Raw genomic sequence first — 14260 nt, 5'->3', positions numbered from 1 at the left:
GTATAGCAGCTGCCCTCACAATCGGGAGGTCGTGGGTTCAAACCCCGGCCGCGTCATTCCAAAAGACGTTAAAAGATGGGAGTTGCTGCTACCTTGTTTGCCGTTCAACAGTTGAAAAGGTTAGAGCAACGTCGATCTGGCGCTGCTCAGTGGCTGCCGGGCCCACGATCAATTGGGCAAAATGAATTTCCATTCTTGGACAATAAAATTTGGAGTTTATATCCAAAACAATTATTATTATTATTATTATTTATTTTGTTTGTAACATGTGTGAATGTTTTTACGTTTGTCTCTTCCTGAAGGTAACTCACTCAGACTTTTTGTGTCGTATCTCAGTCTGCTGCTTTCAAAGTTGGTTTCATCATGCAGATCATTTTGGTATGGTCCATGGCTGTACAGCTTTTGCAGGTAATAGTGTAGTCTCATATGTTTGTTTACCTTACTCAGTGAAACTTGTGCTAAGTATGATGTAGAAGTGGGGTCCATGCAACTTGAACTATAAGTAGGATGGCTAAAGTTGATCTCTTGTTAAAGTTGTAAAATATTATTATAGTGTTCCCATTTTCTCTAATTTCCAAAGTCTATGGAAGAATGATTAGTCATAGAGTTTGTGTTAGGCTAAAATTCCACTGTATGTACATACTTATTAATACACCGATGTAATCAGCAAAGGTCAAGTGGGTGCCATACTCTATGTAACAAATGGTCACTGAAGCTGACCCGTAATACATAGGAAATTTCTAAACTCTAGAAATACAAGAAAGACTTCTATGATTTTTTTTGTACCCATATTCTTCTTTTTCAGTGAAATGATAGATAGATGATCCAAGATAGACAGCTACAAGATTTGTGGAACTACAACTTAGCAGGATAACCTAAGAGAGACTGAAGATGAAGAGAAAAGAAAGACAAATTCCCAAATACATGCACAGCTTGAGATTGATCAGATTCATCAGAGTTTCCTTAATTGAGATTCCACTTTGCTCCTTTGTTTGTGGTTATGATTTCTTCAGAGCTCCTGTCACAACCTTGATGCATGGTCAGCAGTACGCAGGAGCAGGTGGAGGAGAAAGGGTAGGAGGAGGAGGAGGAGGAGGAATGCACACCAGTAGTACCTACACGGAAACCATGACAACCACAATCATTGAGGAGGAGAGGAGGAGGAAGAGAGGGGGAGGGATCCCTCTCTGCTGCTTTTGTCTTCCACTCCTACTGCTCCTGATGCGTGAGTTCTGCCACTGGAATCACTTAACAAGACATGATTAAATTAACATTTTTACTCTTGGAGGAGAGTTGTCGGTAATATAGCAAATACCTGGGGGGCATTTCATGAAGCATTTTTGTCCTACAACTTTCGGACAAATTTGCTCTCAACCAATCAGATGCAAGGATTTCAGTAGCTTTTAACATTTTGTCAGGTGAAATATCTGACAAAACTCTTAATGAAATGCCCCCCTAATTCTTATAAAGCATGTTCATAACCATGGAAATATTAGTGCACTTAACAAAGAGAATGAGGCAGTTACAAAAACATTTAATACATGTAGATGTGAATGGATAGTTTCATTTGTCTGTCCTCGGTCATAGATGAAAACAGATTAAAACTGAATTGATGTGATTACCAAGAATTGAACTCATTTTAGTATATGGCAGGAAAGCAAACTAAAGTTTTGTAATCTATACTTTACTGAGAAAGATTGGAGAGAAAAGTATGATTTATGAGTTTGTGTGTTTTTCATGGTTTATGAAGCATAGTGACCTTGTTTGTGAATGAAAACCAAGTCTTTGTTTTCTCTGTCTTTTCAGTTCTGTCAGCAGCAACAACTGGACATTACTTCTTCATACCTCTTTTAGCTAGAAATGAATCAAATGAAACAGTGGTAAGAAAAAAATTCATTCTATAATTCATTATTTTGTTGTTCATACCAATGGTCTTTCTATACGGCCTGAGTGCACACATGTGTATTTCTAGGCAAAAAGCATGAATTATCCTCCCTGTGTATGTTTTGCTATAAATATATACTTCCATTGATGCAGTATAGAAATAACTTGACACCCAAGATTTTTGTTTTTGTTTTTTTGGAATGGACCAGAGAACACTGAATGTGTATTGAATTTGACTTACAACAGTCTTTCATTCTAATTGGAAGTAATGCTTTTGGTTTTATTTATTAGCTAGAGGTAAGATTTGTTGTTTCTGAGTTATTCAGACCAATGTAGAAAATCCGTCTGATTTGTGTTGTAAGTTTCCTGCAAAGCGGATATTATAGGATTTTACAGATGATAATGATTTGCTGTTTTTGATTTGCTGGTGATGTTGATATTTTGCATAAAATCCTCTTTTATCCATGCTAGTTTTGCTAGTGTTTGTTTTGAAAGTGCTTGGAGTCTCAAGTTTTTCACAATTTCTTATGAAATAATCTTATTTTCAAATTGTCGATTACAACCAACAGGCTGAATCACCAATACAAACCATCAACCAACAATTCATTCTTCTAAAGGACAGGGTTGGGTACTGGTTTACCCCTTCTCCCCCTTCCCCACCATACCCTGGAGACTCCCAAAGTGGGGCGGGGTTCCTTGGTGGGATAGGGGCGGAGGGGTGTATTAAGTGCCTGAAGCAGGACCAACTCCTTGGCTGGATCAATGGTGCAGTGAGGAATGAGTTGGGAGAACTTCGCACACAGCTACACAGTCAAAATCAGCAAATTCAACTGGTTAGGATTTGTTCCTCAATTCCCATTTCTTACCACTTTGCACATTGTTGTCCTTTGTTTCCTTATTGTGTTGTATATTGGATGATGGAATTGATATGCTCTATAGTGTTTTACAGTAGTATTTGCTTCTACAACATCTTCATTAACTGTTATGTTGGTTTACTATCACAAGGGTGATAATACACTTTACAAAGGCTTCTTTAAAATGGGGCTGTAAGGTTCACAAGTAGTTACTAAAGAAGCGGATATTTTTGCTTGAGTAATTTTTTCAGTCCTGCAGAGTGAGATGAATTTTGCTGGTTTTTAATTCCACGGAATCAAAACATTACATAGTGGTCCATATTACAAGCTTGTCTTTTATTTGGGCCTTTCTTTCCCAATAACAATTATTTTGAACTATTAGTTTCATGTGTATATGTATATTGTAAGACATTGTACATTTTGTTTTCCTCTAACTTGTATCGACAACAATGTGATATCGGAAAGGAAATTTGATTTGAATTGAATTGAAGACTGGATACAACAGCAATATTATTTGCGTGCTTTTATCTTCGCGCTAATTTCTGGTTGTGCGAAAAGTGTGAAAATTTCCACACTGCAGCAATTTTCACTGTCACAGTACTTTTCTCCATAATTGCTAGGTTTTGTCAGAACTATAGTGATAGGTGGTATAAGATACCATTGTGAATTGATATGACTTCCTTTGTCAACTCTTTTAAGGACTATTGATGAGTATCTATGAGATTTGATGTGTTTCTTTCTTAATGTCTTAGCTTCAACAAGTGCACACACAACAAGCCAGTGAAATCCTAGCCTTGCAAACCCAACTAGCAGACAGCCTGGCAGCCAGTGGAGACCAGCCCCCAAACAAGGCTACCTTGATTCTTATCAACTCCATGGAGTCAAAGGTTACAGAACTCAAGGGAGACATTCGGACATTACAACTGAAGGTCAGATATTGCTGGCAAACTTTCTTGCCACACCAGATATCATCTACCCTCCATCATCTATGTAACACTTCATAATGATTCTGATGAAATTCCTGTATGTTTATGCTCTGTTCAGTATCAAAGGCAACAATTTTTGTTAGCAGCAGATTTCAGCAAGTCTCTTCTAGCAGTGATCGTCAAAGCTCAGGAAAGCTGTGTGTAAGAATGTTATTACCTCCGCCAAGGAAAGAGGAGGTTAAGTGACAATCGGCTTGGTTTGTCTGTTTGCAAAATAACTCAAAAAATTTGTGAACGGATTTGAACGAAACTTGCAGGAAGAGCTAATAATGACACAAGGAAGAGATGATTCCATTTGGGTAGTGATCCATGGATTTCTATGTATTTCTGAAGGACTTTTTATCTTTTTGCAAATAGGGTCAATGAACTTGGGAGTTTTGTCTGTGCATATTTGAGGTTTGCATGTACTTGGGAGTTCAGTCTGCGCGTATTTGAGGTTTGCATGTACGCGCTCTAAAGCACGTGCTCTGTTCAGGTGAGGTGCCGCGTAGCTGAAAGCTGATGACGTAAACAAAAGGCTTCTGTATTGGGAAATTATGCAATTTTCAGCATGTACAATAATAGGTGGAAATGAGCTGCTTGGCGAAGGTCCTTCCTTATGTGGGATAGAGTTGCATTCGTAGATACATCAAAGTCCTATACTTATCTGTGACACCTTAACCTGTTGAGGACGAGTCCCAAGTATACTCGGGCAGGTGTCTATGGGAAATGCGTGTTGAGGAAAATCAAACCGTCCTCAACGGGTTAAACAGTCTAAGATTTTGATCTTTCTCTTCTGTGTGCCAGGTGGACTCTGAGGGTGATGTGAGAAGCTCCTCTCCAGCTGTTGTAAGTCTGCGGCAGGATTTCTCCAGCCTATCAGAAGGTCTAGTGGGATTGCGTGGGTCCCTCCAACGTCTCCACACCAAAGTGGCTTCTGACGTCCACCAAGCACAGCGTGCTGACAGGCAACAGCGGGGAGACATTGGCCTGCTCAGTGCCAACATGCTGACCATTACCCAGAAGATTGCTGAAGTGGAGGGTCTGGAACTAACCTTGATACAGCTGAAGAGGGAGATGGACACGCTGATGAAGACCGACGGTCAGCATACCACACAGTTTGGCACCATTGTAGCCAGCATTAACTCTGTGGAGAGCAGCCTGACTGCTATCCGCAGCGAGATGCGTGACCTTGAGTTTAATGTGTCTGAAACCAATGCTGCCCACAGTTCTTCCAGCAGTCATATGTCTGCCCTGTTAGCTGATATGTCACAGCTCCGACAAGACTTGACAGAGATGAAGATGAAGCACATTGGATTTGAGGGCTCTGTGGAGAGCCTTGTGGCTAAACATGCAGGACTTATGACATCTGCGGGATCCATGGAATCTGATCTAGCTGAATTGCGTGTCGCAGTCAACCAGCTCATTTCTGGCGATGTCAGTGGTATTGTAGAAAGGCTTGGTCAACTGCAGACTCGACTGACTGGGTTAGAGAAGGAAAGCAGCCAGCTTCAGGTTGGTCTTAACACCTTGCAGACCAGAACGATTGTGAGCCAGAGTGATGCAGGATCTGACAGTCGACTTGATTCTCAAGCTCTTGCAGGCTTGCAAGACAGTGTAAACAAACTGAACAGCCAGTTTGCCAGTTTGCAGACAGAAATTGCCAACATCAAGCTCAAAGTGACCGAGTTGAAGGCATCGGATAGCCTCACCACCCAGACAGTGGATTCACACTCCTTGAAGCTTGTGGCTCTGGGTAGGAGTGTTGGTGCCCTTGAGCGGAGTCTGAATGGATCTGTGGTGACGTTGCCAGGAGCAGATGGTGCTCCCCAATCCTTGATTAGTGTTGTTGACATGAGAACTCTCAAGGAAGAGATGGACAATATTCACATTGCCCTCAACAAACTGAAGAATGAGATGGCAAGTGAGACCTCGTCAGGTATCACAATCCTCACAGGTGAGGTAAACTCACTGGAAAGTAAAGTTGTGTTACTTAGGGAGAGATTAGATCAGGCCAAGCTGGAGACATCCTTCACAAGTTTGAGTGATGGTCTATCAGATGTCAGACGCAGCCAAGACAGTCTAGCTGATGACGTTGCCACGTTGCAGCTTAACACCGGCCTCCTTCAGAAGCAAACTTCCCGAACCAATGGGGAAGCCATTCAGCTGAGTGTCCTTGAGACCAGCCTCAACGATCTCTCCTCATCCATGCAGAGAATGGCCCTCAGCAGTGAGGGCGTTGTCACTGATGCCACGACTGGGTGTTCATCCAAGCAGAACCTGGACTGGATAAAGGGTGACATCAATGCGCTGCGGGAGACACTCGCCAGCATCAGCGCCATTCTGTTTGCCAAAGACAGCAGCGAGACCTCTCAGTCCACCTTCCTGGCATCCCTCCAGGAGAGGGTCACCAAGCTGGACTCAGACCTGTTAGATCTCAAGATGTCCTCAGGAAGCTCCGGCACGGATGTTGAGGCATCTATTGCAGCTCTGCAGGGACAGGTGGATGCCTTGGTGCTTGACTTTGGACACCTGAAAACAGCTCAGGAGGAGAACAGGTAAATATTTGATGAAACTTGACTTTGATAGGCTGATAGGTGAATGCAGACTGCTTGGAGTAACAACAAAGCCAATGGATGAACCATTCATTTCAGTCGCATCTCATGTGATCAGTGAATATACTATGGATTTGACTATATTTTTCAGGCAATGCAAAGAAACTTTCCATGTTAAAATGGACCACAAAAAAAAAATAATAGTGAAGCTGAATCAGAATCTTTATGCTACTGTTCCAAACTATACACACCCATAGACCCGAATTCACCAAGGTAATAATCAAACCTGGTTTCAACCTAGACCAAGGGACAAATTTAGACCATGGTCTAAAATAAGTGTGAAATAGGCATACCTTTTGACATGCGCGTATCAATGCGCGTTTGTTAGTGGACATCTATTGGCGTATGCAACCTTTCAATCATATTTTTAAAAAATCATAACAAAATTTACATAACCATGGTTTAAATTTGTACCACCTTTGTGAATTCGGCCCACTGAGTTTGAATTAAGCTTAATGCATTTACACTTTCATTGAGCTCAAAGGCCAAGATGATGTCTAAATGTACAGAAAATATCCATTTTTGGTGTTTATTCTATGATACACAAGTGTACATAACAATTAGTATGTATTCTGTCTTTTCTGAAGGAAAATTGTTGCTAGGTACATTTTCTCATGGAGTCATTCACTTACATCATCAACCACACCTAACATTTAGAAAAAAAAAACCCCAAAACACATTGTATTGTCCAATCCCAGCATGTACTCAATCACAGAAAGGCAGAAGGATGGACACCTCCTTTGAGTGACCCATCTCATCCAGTGCTAGTGAGATGTGACTTTGGTTAATATTATTTGCTCCACTTTTCTATCCTTTTCCAGTGCTGGCCTGGCAGCAGCAGGACTGGTTGGGACAGGGCTCGGAGCAGCGGGACTTGGAGCGGCTGCAGGGGCAGCTTACCGGGAAGACCTGTCTGAGTTGAAGGCCAATGTATCGGAACTTCAGCAGCAGTATGCACACCTAGAGGTTGATGTCATCACCTGCTGCAAGAATAAGACGGGAGTAGGGGTAAGCAAACACCTGCCTTTTAACCCTTCAATGTTTTAAGGCTCCAAAAACCATGCTAAGACCGGAGTAGGAGTATGCAAACACCTGCCTTTTGACCTTTCAATGTTTTAAGGCTCCAAAAACCATGCTAAGACTGGAGTAGGGGTTAGTAAACACCTGCCTTTTGACCATTTAATGTTTTAAGGCTTCAAAAGCCATGCTAAGACTGGAGTAGGGGTTAGTAAACACCTGCCTTTTAACCCTTCAATGTTTTAAGGCTCCAAAAATCATGCTAAGACAGGAGTAGGAGTAAGCAAACACCTGCCTTTTGACCTTTCTATGTTTTAAGGCTCCAATAACCATAATAAGACTTGAGTAATAGTGAGCCAACATCTTTGTAACTCTTCACTGTTCTGATGCTCCCACAAACAGGAACGTTGATGGACTTTAGCTGTCATCTTAGAAAGCAAATTTGTGTTCAATAAAGTCTTCGACATTTCAGTAGTGCTATCAAATGTTTTGGGAGTCATACCAATGTGTTATCTGGTTTCAACCAAGATTGTGTCAAAGCCATTCATGGTTTAATTGTATTCACTGCCAACTCAAGAATTAAAAATAAAAAGTTAAACAAGAAGATCAGGTAATGTATTTTTTACATTCATTAATGTTTGAAGAATAACTTAAATAGTATATGAAGTTGATAATTCAGTGATTGCAATAGAATAGATCTAGGGCAACATCATGATGGGAAGAAAGAGGGCATGAGATAGAAGTTTGATAATGGATTTGATATGAGAATGATTACTGTTCGTTTGTTCCAGATGTTTCCGTGGTGGTTTAACTCTGGGAGTCAGAGTGGAGCTGCTGCCAGTGCCTCAGGGCAGGGAAGTGTGGATGAAGAGGTCAGTCTGGTGTCTACGGTTTCTCTCTTTAATAGTTTGCTTGTTTCTTCGTGTGTTGTACTTGACGTTTGATGTACACATGACTTTCCGTGCCGAGTTTAGCAAATTTCAACCAACCTGGTGAGTGGTTTAAGACTGCTGAAGGTTCTGTTTTGTGAAGCCAGTGTGTATGAAATCTTGACTTTATCAATGAACTTCTAAGATGTACTTCCTCTTTGGCTATCACAAAGGAGTTAGTGATCACATAGAACAGATGTCGTTTTTAAAAGCTACAGTGTTTTCATTGCATTCTATCTGAAGATGATATTTTGCTTCAAATATATTAGTGGTACATGTTTAGTTAAAGTTCATGTTGTTATTATGCTTTGTTGTCATGTGTGACAAGTGTATTTGTTCAATATTTGTTAACATTTCAATTTTCATGTAAGGTATATTAAATGTGATTAAAACCAAGAATGCTATGCACCCAAGAGGTTCCATCCTATGATTTCTGGGAAAATAATTGTGTACAATGGCAAGAGATTTATTCTGCGTACAAGAATTCATTAGAATCAAGGCACTCTACTCAGTCATCATTTTCACTGACTTTGAGGAAACATGATTTGGGTTTTTCGTTGTCTACAAATGTATGAAGCATTTTTTTTTAATGTCATGTTTAATTAAGGAATGCAAAGATGATTGTACAAATTGTAGGAAATTTATATGAATTGAAATCAATGACCGCCAAAAAGACAAAAATATATATCTATATTGAAATTCTTCCAGAGGGTGAAAAGCATTGTGTTGGGGGCGCTAGACATGTACAACGCAGACAAGACTGGGATGGTGGACTACGCCCTGGAGTCAGCTGGTGGGAGTGTCCTCAACACACGATGCTCAGAGACCTATTCCCTCAAGACCGCCCTCTTTAGTATATTTGGTATCCCCATCTGGTATCAGAGCAACTCACCAAGGACCGTCATCCAGGTAAGGTTTAACCTCTAATGATGTGAAGAGGAGAAAGCAAAATACCATTTTCTCTTGGCCTATTAAGTAGACAAATGGGGAAAAAAAGTCTTGTATGTGTCATTTAATGTGCACACATGTGAACATTTTGAATACTTTATTCTGGTTTTGTGCAGAAGTGTGTGCTTGTATTGTTTTGTGTCGGTGTTTATCTTCCATTTATGTGCTGTTGGAGGGCGATGCAGTATCAAACTACCTAGGGACATACAGTCAACCTCATCCAAGTGAAATTCAAAGGGCACACAAAAATCTGTTGACTTGTGTGAAATTCAACTTCCAGAATAGCATTATATATATTTGTATCCATCTGAGGTATATGTGTGTGTGTGTGTGTAATGAAATTAATGTTTTACTTGTTTTTAAGTTCACTCAGGCAAGGTTGACTACACATTGATGTTGATATTCTAGATGATGCATCTGTAAGACGAGGTTTCAATCTACAACATCATTTCGTGCTGAGACTTTCCTTGCTATTTCCAAGTTCAGACAGTTGGCTTGAGGAGGTCTGTTCAGTTACACTCGTCATACTATCTCCTCTTTGCTCCCTGGTACAGCCGGATGTCCACCCTGGTAATTGCTGGGCCTTCCGGGGAACACAGGGCTTTGTGGTCATCCAGCTAGCTAATGTCATCAAGCCCACAGCCTTCTCTATGGAACACATCCCCAAAGCTCTTGACCCTACTGGATCCATTGACAGCGCTCCAAAGAACTTCAGTGTTTGGGTGAGTATGAGAAAGGCAAATTCTATCAGAGAGGCAAGTTTACTAGTCAGTCACATGCATTTTGTATGTGGGAAGAATATTTTACACAGTGAAGCAGTTCAGGAGTTTGCCACTGGTTTACTCTGGTCAGTATTTATTCTGCTGTATCTCAATTGGTATGTAGCGAGAGATTCTTGTCAACTTCACATGCCAACTTTTTTTGATGTTCATTCATTTCATCAGTCTTTGTAACATTTCACAAAATGTACATGAAGCTCAACAAATTTTGTACTTTTGAAGGATATATATAAAGGGCATATTTGTATCTGATGTAATGCTAATCTGTTGTTTAACCATATGTGACCGTGCACCTCAAAACGAACATAAAGTCGCACACACTGATTTTGCGTGAGGACTGAAAATAAGTGAAATGGCTCAACCTAGCCGAACTTGACTTTTTCATATTTTCTGAAAGAGCAGGTCTTCTTTTACATTATGCTAAAATTTGGTATCATAAAACGGGCAGGAAAGTTTGTTTTTTTAGCAGTTTATCTCAAAAATTTTTGGTACAATAGCGTGATTAGGTGTGTCTTTAGAATCCCTTTTTCATTTCTGAAAAACCTTGTCCACACTCTTCACTTTCAACTCTAATAACTTTTGAAAGGATAGTGCTATACTGCTTTGAAAGTTGGCATTAATTATGGACAGAATGTGTTAATGAGGCCTGCCTAATTTTAGTTTAATCTGATAATCCCTTCATTGTTGTTACTCTGGTGGTTTACTTCCTGTTTTTTGTCCCATTCATCGCACAGCCAGCACGGTTTGGTAAAGATTAAGCGCTTGAATAGACACTGTACTTCAGAGCCTCTTTTCTCAGTTCACACTTTTCATGAGTTTGTGCTTTCTTTCCAATATCTAGATAGGTTAGGAGAGTCCATTTGATTTTTGAGTTATACATCATTTTATAGCTTAAAGTCTGCTCTTTCAGAATATGGTGTTAACTAAAAATTCATGTCTGTCGACTTTTTGTTTGTTTTGAGGTGCACGGTCACATATGATTAACCATGGACATTTGAGTCACAGAGGGTTTCATGTCTACCAATTGGTAATTTTCACTTTTATCTGATTATATTTGAAGCATATTTTTGGAATTGACACTACACAGTGAGGATCAAATGATGAACACAGATGAATGGTCGCTACACATAATTTTATTGGCCTTGCGAAACAAATTTGACTTGCAGCATAAGCAGACCACATTGTCATGATGATTACCAATCTTGATTGTATCATTGTCTATCATCATCAATATCATCATCACCATCATTGCCATCATCCAAATTTCATGATCACAATGTCATCGGTGATTTCTCATATTGTCCCCAGCACATACTGAATATATTATATGTTTTGTACTGAACTTCTTATGTTTGCCCTGTATGCACATTCCTCAGGGTTTGCGAGACGAGTATGACCAAGAAGGCATCTTATTTGGATCCTATGTCTATGACCAGAATGGTTCCCCTCTCCAGTTTTTCCCTGTCCAGGTAAGTTCCATGTCATCCAGTTTATAGCTACATCCTGCCCGTAACCCAAGTAGAAAAGAGGTTTAAATGACAAACTGCATGTGGGCAAGTGCTTAAGCATTACATCCTACGTCCCATCATTGCAAACGATTTTATCAGGCAGGCTGGATACAGTATGCATACCACATACAGCGTGCTAGAGCTATGCACTTTATATACACATAATTTGTTTTGCCCCTCCGGCAACACATCATTTGATATCATGGAACCTCATCTATACTCGAGCAGATGTGTGTAGGAAATGTGTGTCATAGCGACGTCACCCTAATGTCCTTAATGGGTTAACAGGCATCACTTTGGCTTGTGTTTGTGTTTGTGTGTGTTTGTGTGTGGGGGGGGGGGGGGGGGTGGACACAGGTATCCAGCTGTACTGGCAACATGGCAACTGGTAGAAATAACTTGCTGTTAAGGCACTGATACAATTATCAGTCTTTGCCATTGAGATCGGGGCCCCATTTCATAAAGAGTTTATTTGATGACAACTCTTTGCTGGAATGACTATTGTCATGGTAACGACAAGAATACAGCTTCCTGATTGGCTGTTTGCTGTAGAAAGTTGTCATTCCAGCAAGAGTTGTCATCCTAACATCTTTTATGAAATGGGGCCCAGGACATGATGTGTATAGTGACATGGTGGATCATTCTCAGACTTTTTTCAATTGTCCCCCCCCCCCCTCCCCTTTGCCTATCTATTTATCAAGTGGTATATGGATTACCTTTTATTTTCCTATCATTCAAGCTTTGCCATATTCACCTGTTTCAAGTACATATCTTGTTGATATATTTCCAACATGTTATTGATTCTGCCTAATGAAGCAAATACCAGCAGTTGTACTGCATGTTTGTTTGTTTTTTTTTTTGTTAATAAACCCAACTACATTGTATAGAATATTGTCCCTTTTCTGCATTGTTTTGTCTTTTTTCTTGTGTCAGTGACTGTGATGGGATTTCTTAACTTTCTCCCCACCTGTATCCTCCTTGTAGGTACCTAGTCCCAAGCCGATACCACTGGTGGAGCTAAAAATAGAGAGTAACCATGGTAAGATGGAATACACCTGTCTCTATCGCTTCAGGGTCCATGGAGTCCTGCACAGGTGATAGCAGGAACAGCCAAGATTATTCATTCTTGCCTTGAGAGTCTCTGTGAGCTATACCAGCCTACTCTATTTTGTGATGTGTTCAGCATATTTGAGTAGATATGGCAGTGCCTTGGTGTGAGGCCTGAAACATTTGCACAAAGAGGAAATGCATGTACTTAAATGCTCTATCTTTCCAAACATTTGTACAGCATTACACAAAATGGCAGATAAAAGCTGTAAATTGTACATTTTTGAATAAAATTTACCGTCTGCTGATAGAGTTGTAAATCTGATTTTTTTTTTCCGGGGTGGGGGGGGGGGGGGGGGGGGGGGGGGGGGGTGGGGGGGTATTTATTAAAGAGATGTAGATAGGTAAGTGCCTGTAGTGGATAAAAGAGACACAGTATTACATGGTATATGCAGCATAAAGAGGGGATGTTCCTGGTCCTAACCACAGAGCTACATCTTGATCAGTGAACAGTCTCCGTACAAGCTTCCAGCAACAAATGGCACCAACAGAACAATAGATTAAATATGCAGTTTCATGAACTGACATCATTACTGTAAAATGGCTTGTTACACATTTTATGTCAGTTACCTGTATAGTGACTTTTTGTAAAGTGATTTGTGTGTGTTTGTGTTTTCTGTAGCTGACCTGAGCTTTGTGGCTCAAATGAGCTATTACAGTCGTTTACCATCCAGTGAGTGTCCATCATGTGTTGTCAGTTGTGTATTCTTTTGTGTAAGCTTTTTCATATTTTCATCTTCTTGTTGAAAACTGGTGATTGGATTTTTACCACACTTTGCAGGAATCATTGATGTACAGAGGGCATTATAGTTGTTACAAAAGGTGGTGGGTGGAGCCCCTAGGGCAGGGCCCACGTACCCCAAATTAGGAGGGTGTTGCCCAGGGGCCTGCAGCTATCCCTGAAAGTGAAGTGTGCTGCTCAAGTGAGCACTAAACTCATTTGGTCTCTCGTCGACGAGATTGGATAAGTTTGCTGTCTAGTAATATAAAAACGATGTCAATTTATTACTCTGTTATGTTTTGAAAACCAAAGAACTGAAATAACATTTTAATAGGTCAGTCTATCAATATCAGTCTATCAACAGTAAGTCTAACATTTATGGCAACTTGTTGTAAGTTGTATTTATTTTGTCAAACTTTGTCCAAAACAAATATCACCATTACTGAAAGTTCATCTACACAAATTTGCTTGGTTGCATTGTTTCCTCCAGTAGCTTTGTATTATCAGGAGACCCTGAAGTTTACTGATTGGCTTCATTTGCAGATTTTGTTTTTCTTGTTCAGATGATGTGGGAATAACACCATACACCTTGTATAAAAAGAAAAAGAACAGAAAAGAAGATGACTTTATTTGTTTGGTTGTGCTTTTTTTTTCCAATATCAAACTCAAGCAGTACAGGTGAAGATGGATGGTACACACATTCTTTTGTAGATTTCTAAATTATGATACAGTATAACTGTTTCAGGACAATTATCCCCCGGCTAAATACTGGTTGGTGGTGGGGTTAGAGTAAAGGTTAGAGTTAAGATTAGGGTTAGGTTTAGGGCTAAAGCTTGTGTTAGGGTATGGATTAGGTTCTGGAGTAGGATTAGGGTTAGAGTCAAGGAAAGGGTCTGGGGTAATTGCCCTAGACCTGGTATAACTATTCTAGTC

General features: G+C 40.2%; 1 protein-coding gene across 1 annotated transcript in view; it reads left to right on the top strand.

Annotated features, from left to right (window-relative positions):
• LOC139743561 (uncharacterized) overlaps positions 1-12785 on the top strand; it is a 50717-nt gene extending 37932 nt beyond the window's left edge. The window contains exons 7-18 of the mRNA XM_071654041.1: positions 303-408; positions 1014-1225; positions 1807-1880; positions 2454-2717; positions 3491-3667; positions 4511-6261; positions 7140-7326; positions 8127-8207; positions 8973-9173; positions 9767-9934; positions 11368-11460; positions 12484-12785. Coding sequence (XP_071510142.1) covers positions 303-408; positions 1014-1225; positions 1807-1880; positions 2454-2717; positions 3491-3667; positions 4511-6261; positions 7140-7326; positions 8127-8207; positions 8973-9173; positions 9767-9934; positions 11368-11460; positions 12484-12597 — 3428 coding nt within the window. The 3' untranslated portion in view covers positions 12598-12785. The remainder of the gene's footprint in view (positions 1-302; positions 409-1013; positions 1226-1806; positions 1881-2453; positions 2718-3490; positions 3668-4510; positions 6262-7139; positions 7327-8126; positions 8208-8972; positions 9174-9766; positions 9935-11367; positions 11461-12483) is intronic.
• The last annotated feature ends 1475 nt before the right edge of the window (positions 12786-14260 follow it).

Source organism: Diadema antillarum, unplaced genomic scaffold, assembly GCF_040938485.1.
Source record: "Diadema antillarum isolate AM-2024a unplaced genomic scaffold, OU_Dant_1.0 seq00001096_RagTag, whole genome shotgun sequence".
In the NCBI taxonomy this organism is placed as follows: domain Eukaryota; kingdom Metazoa; phylum Echinodermata; class Echinoidea; order Diadematoida; family Diadematidae; genus Diadema; species Diadema antillarum.
Note: the sequence above shows the minus strand (reverse complement) of the source record. Positions and strands in the feature narration are given on the sequence as shown.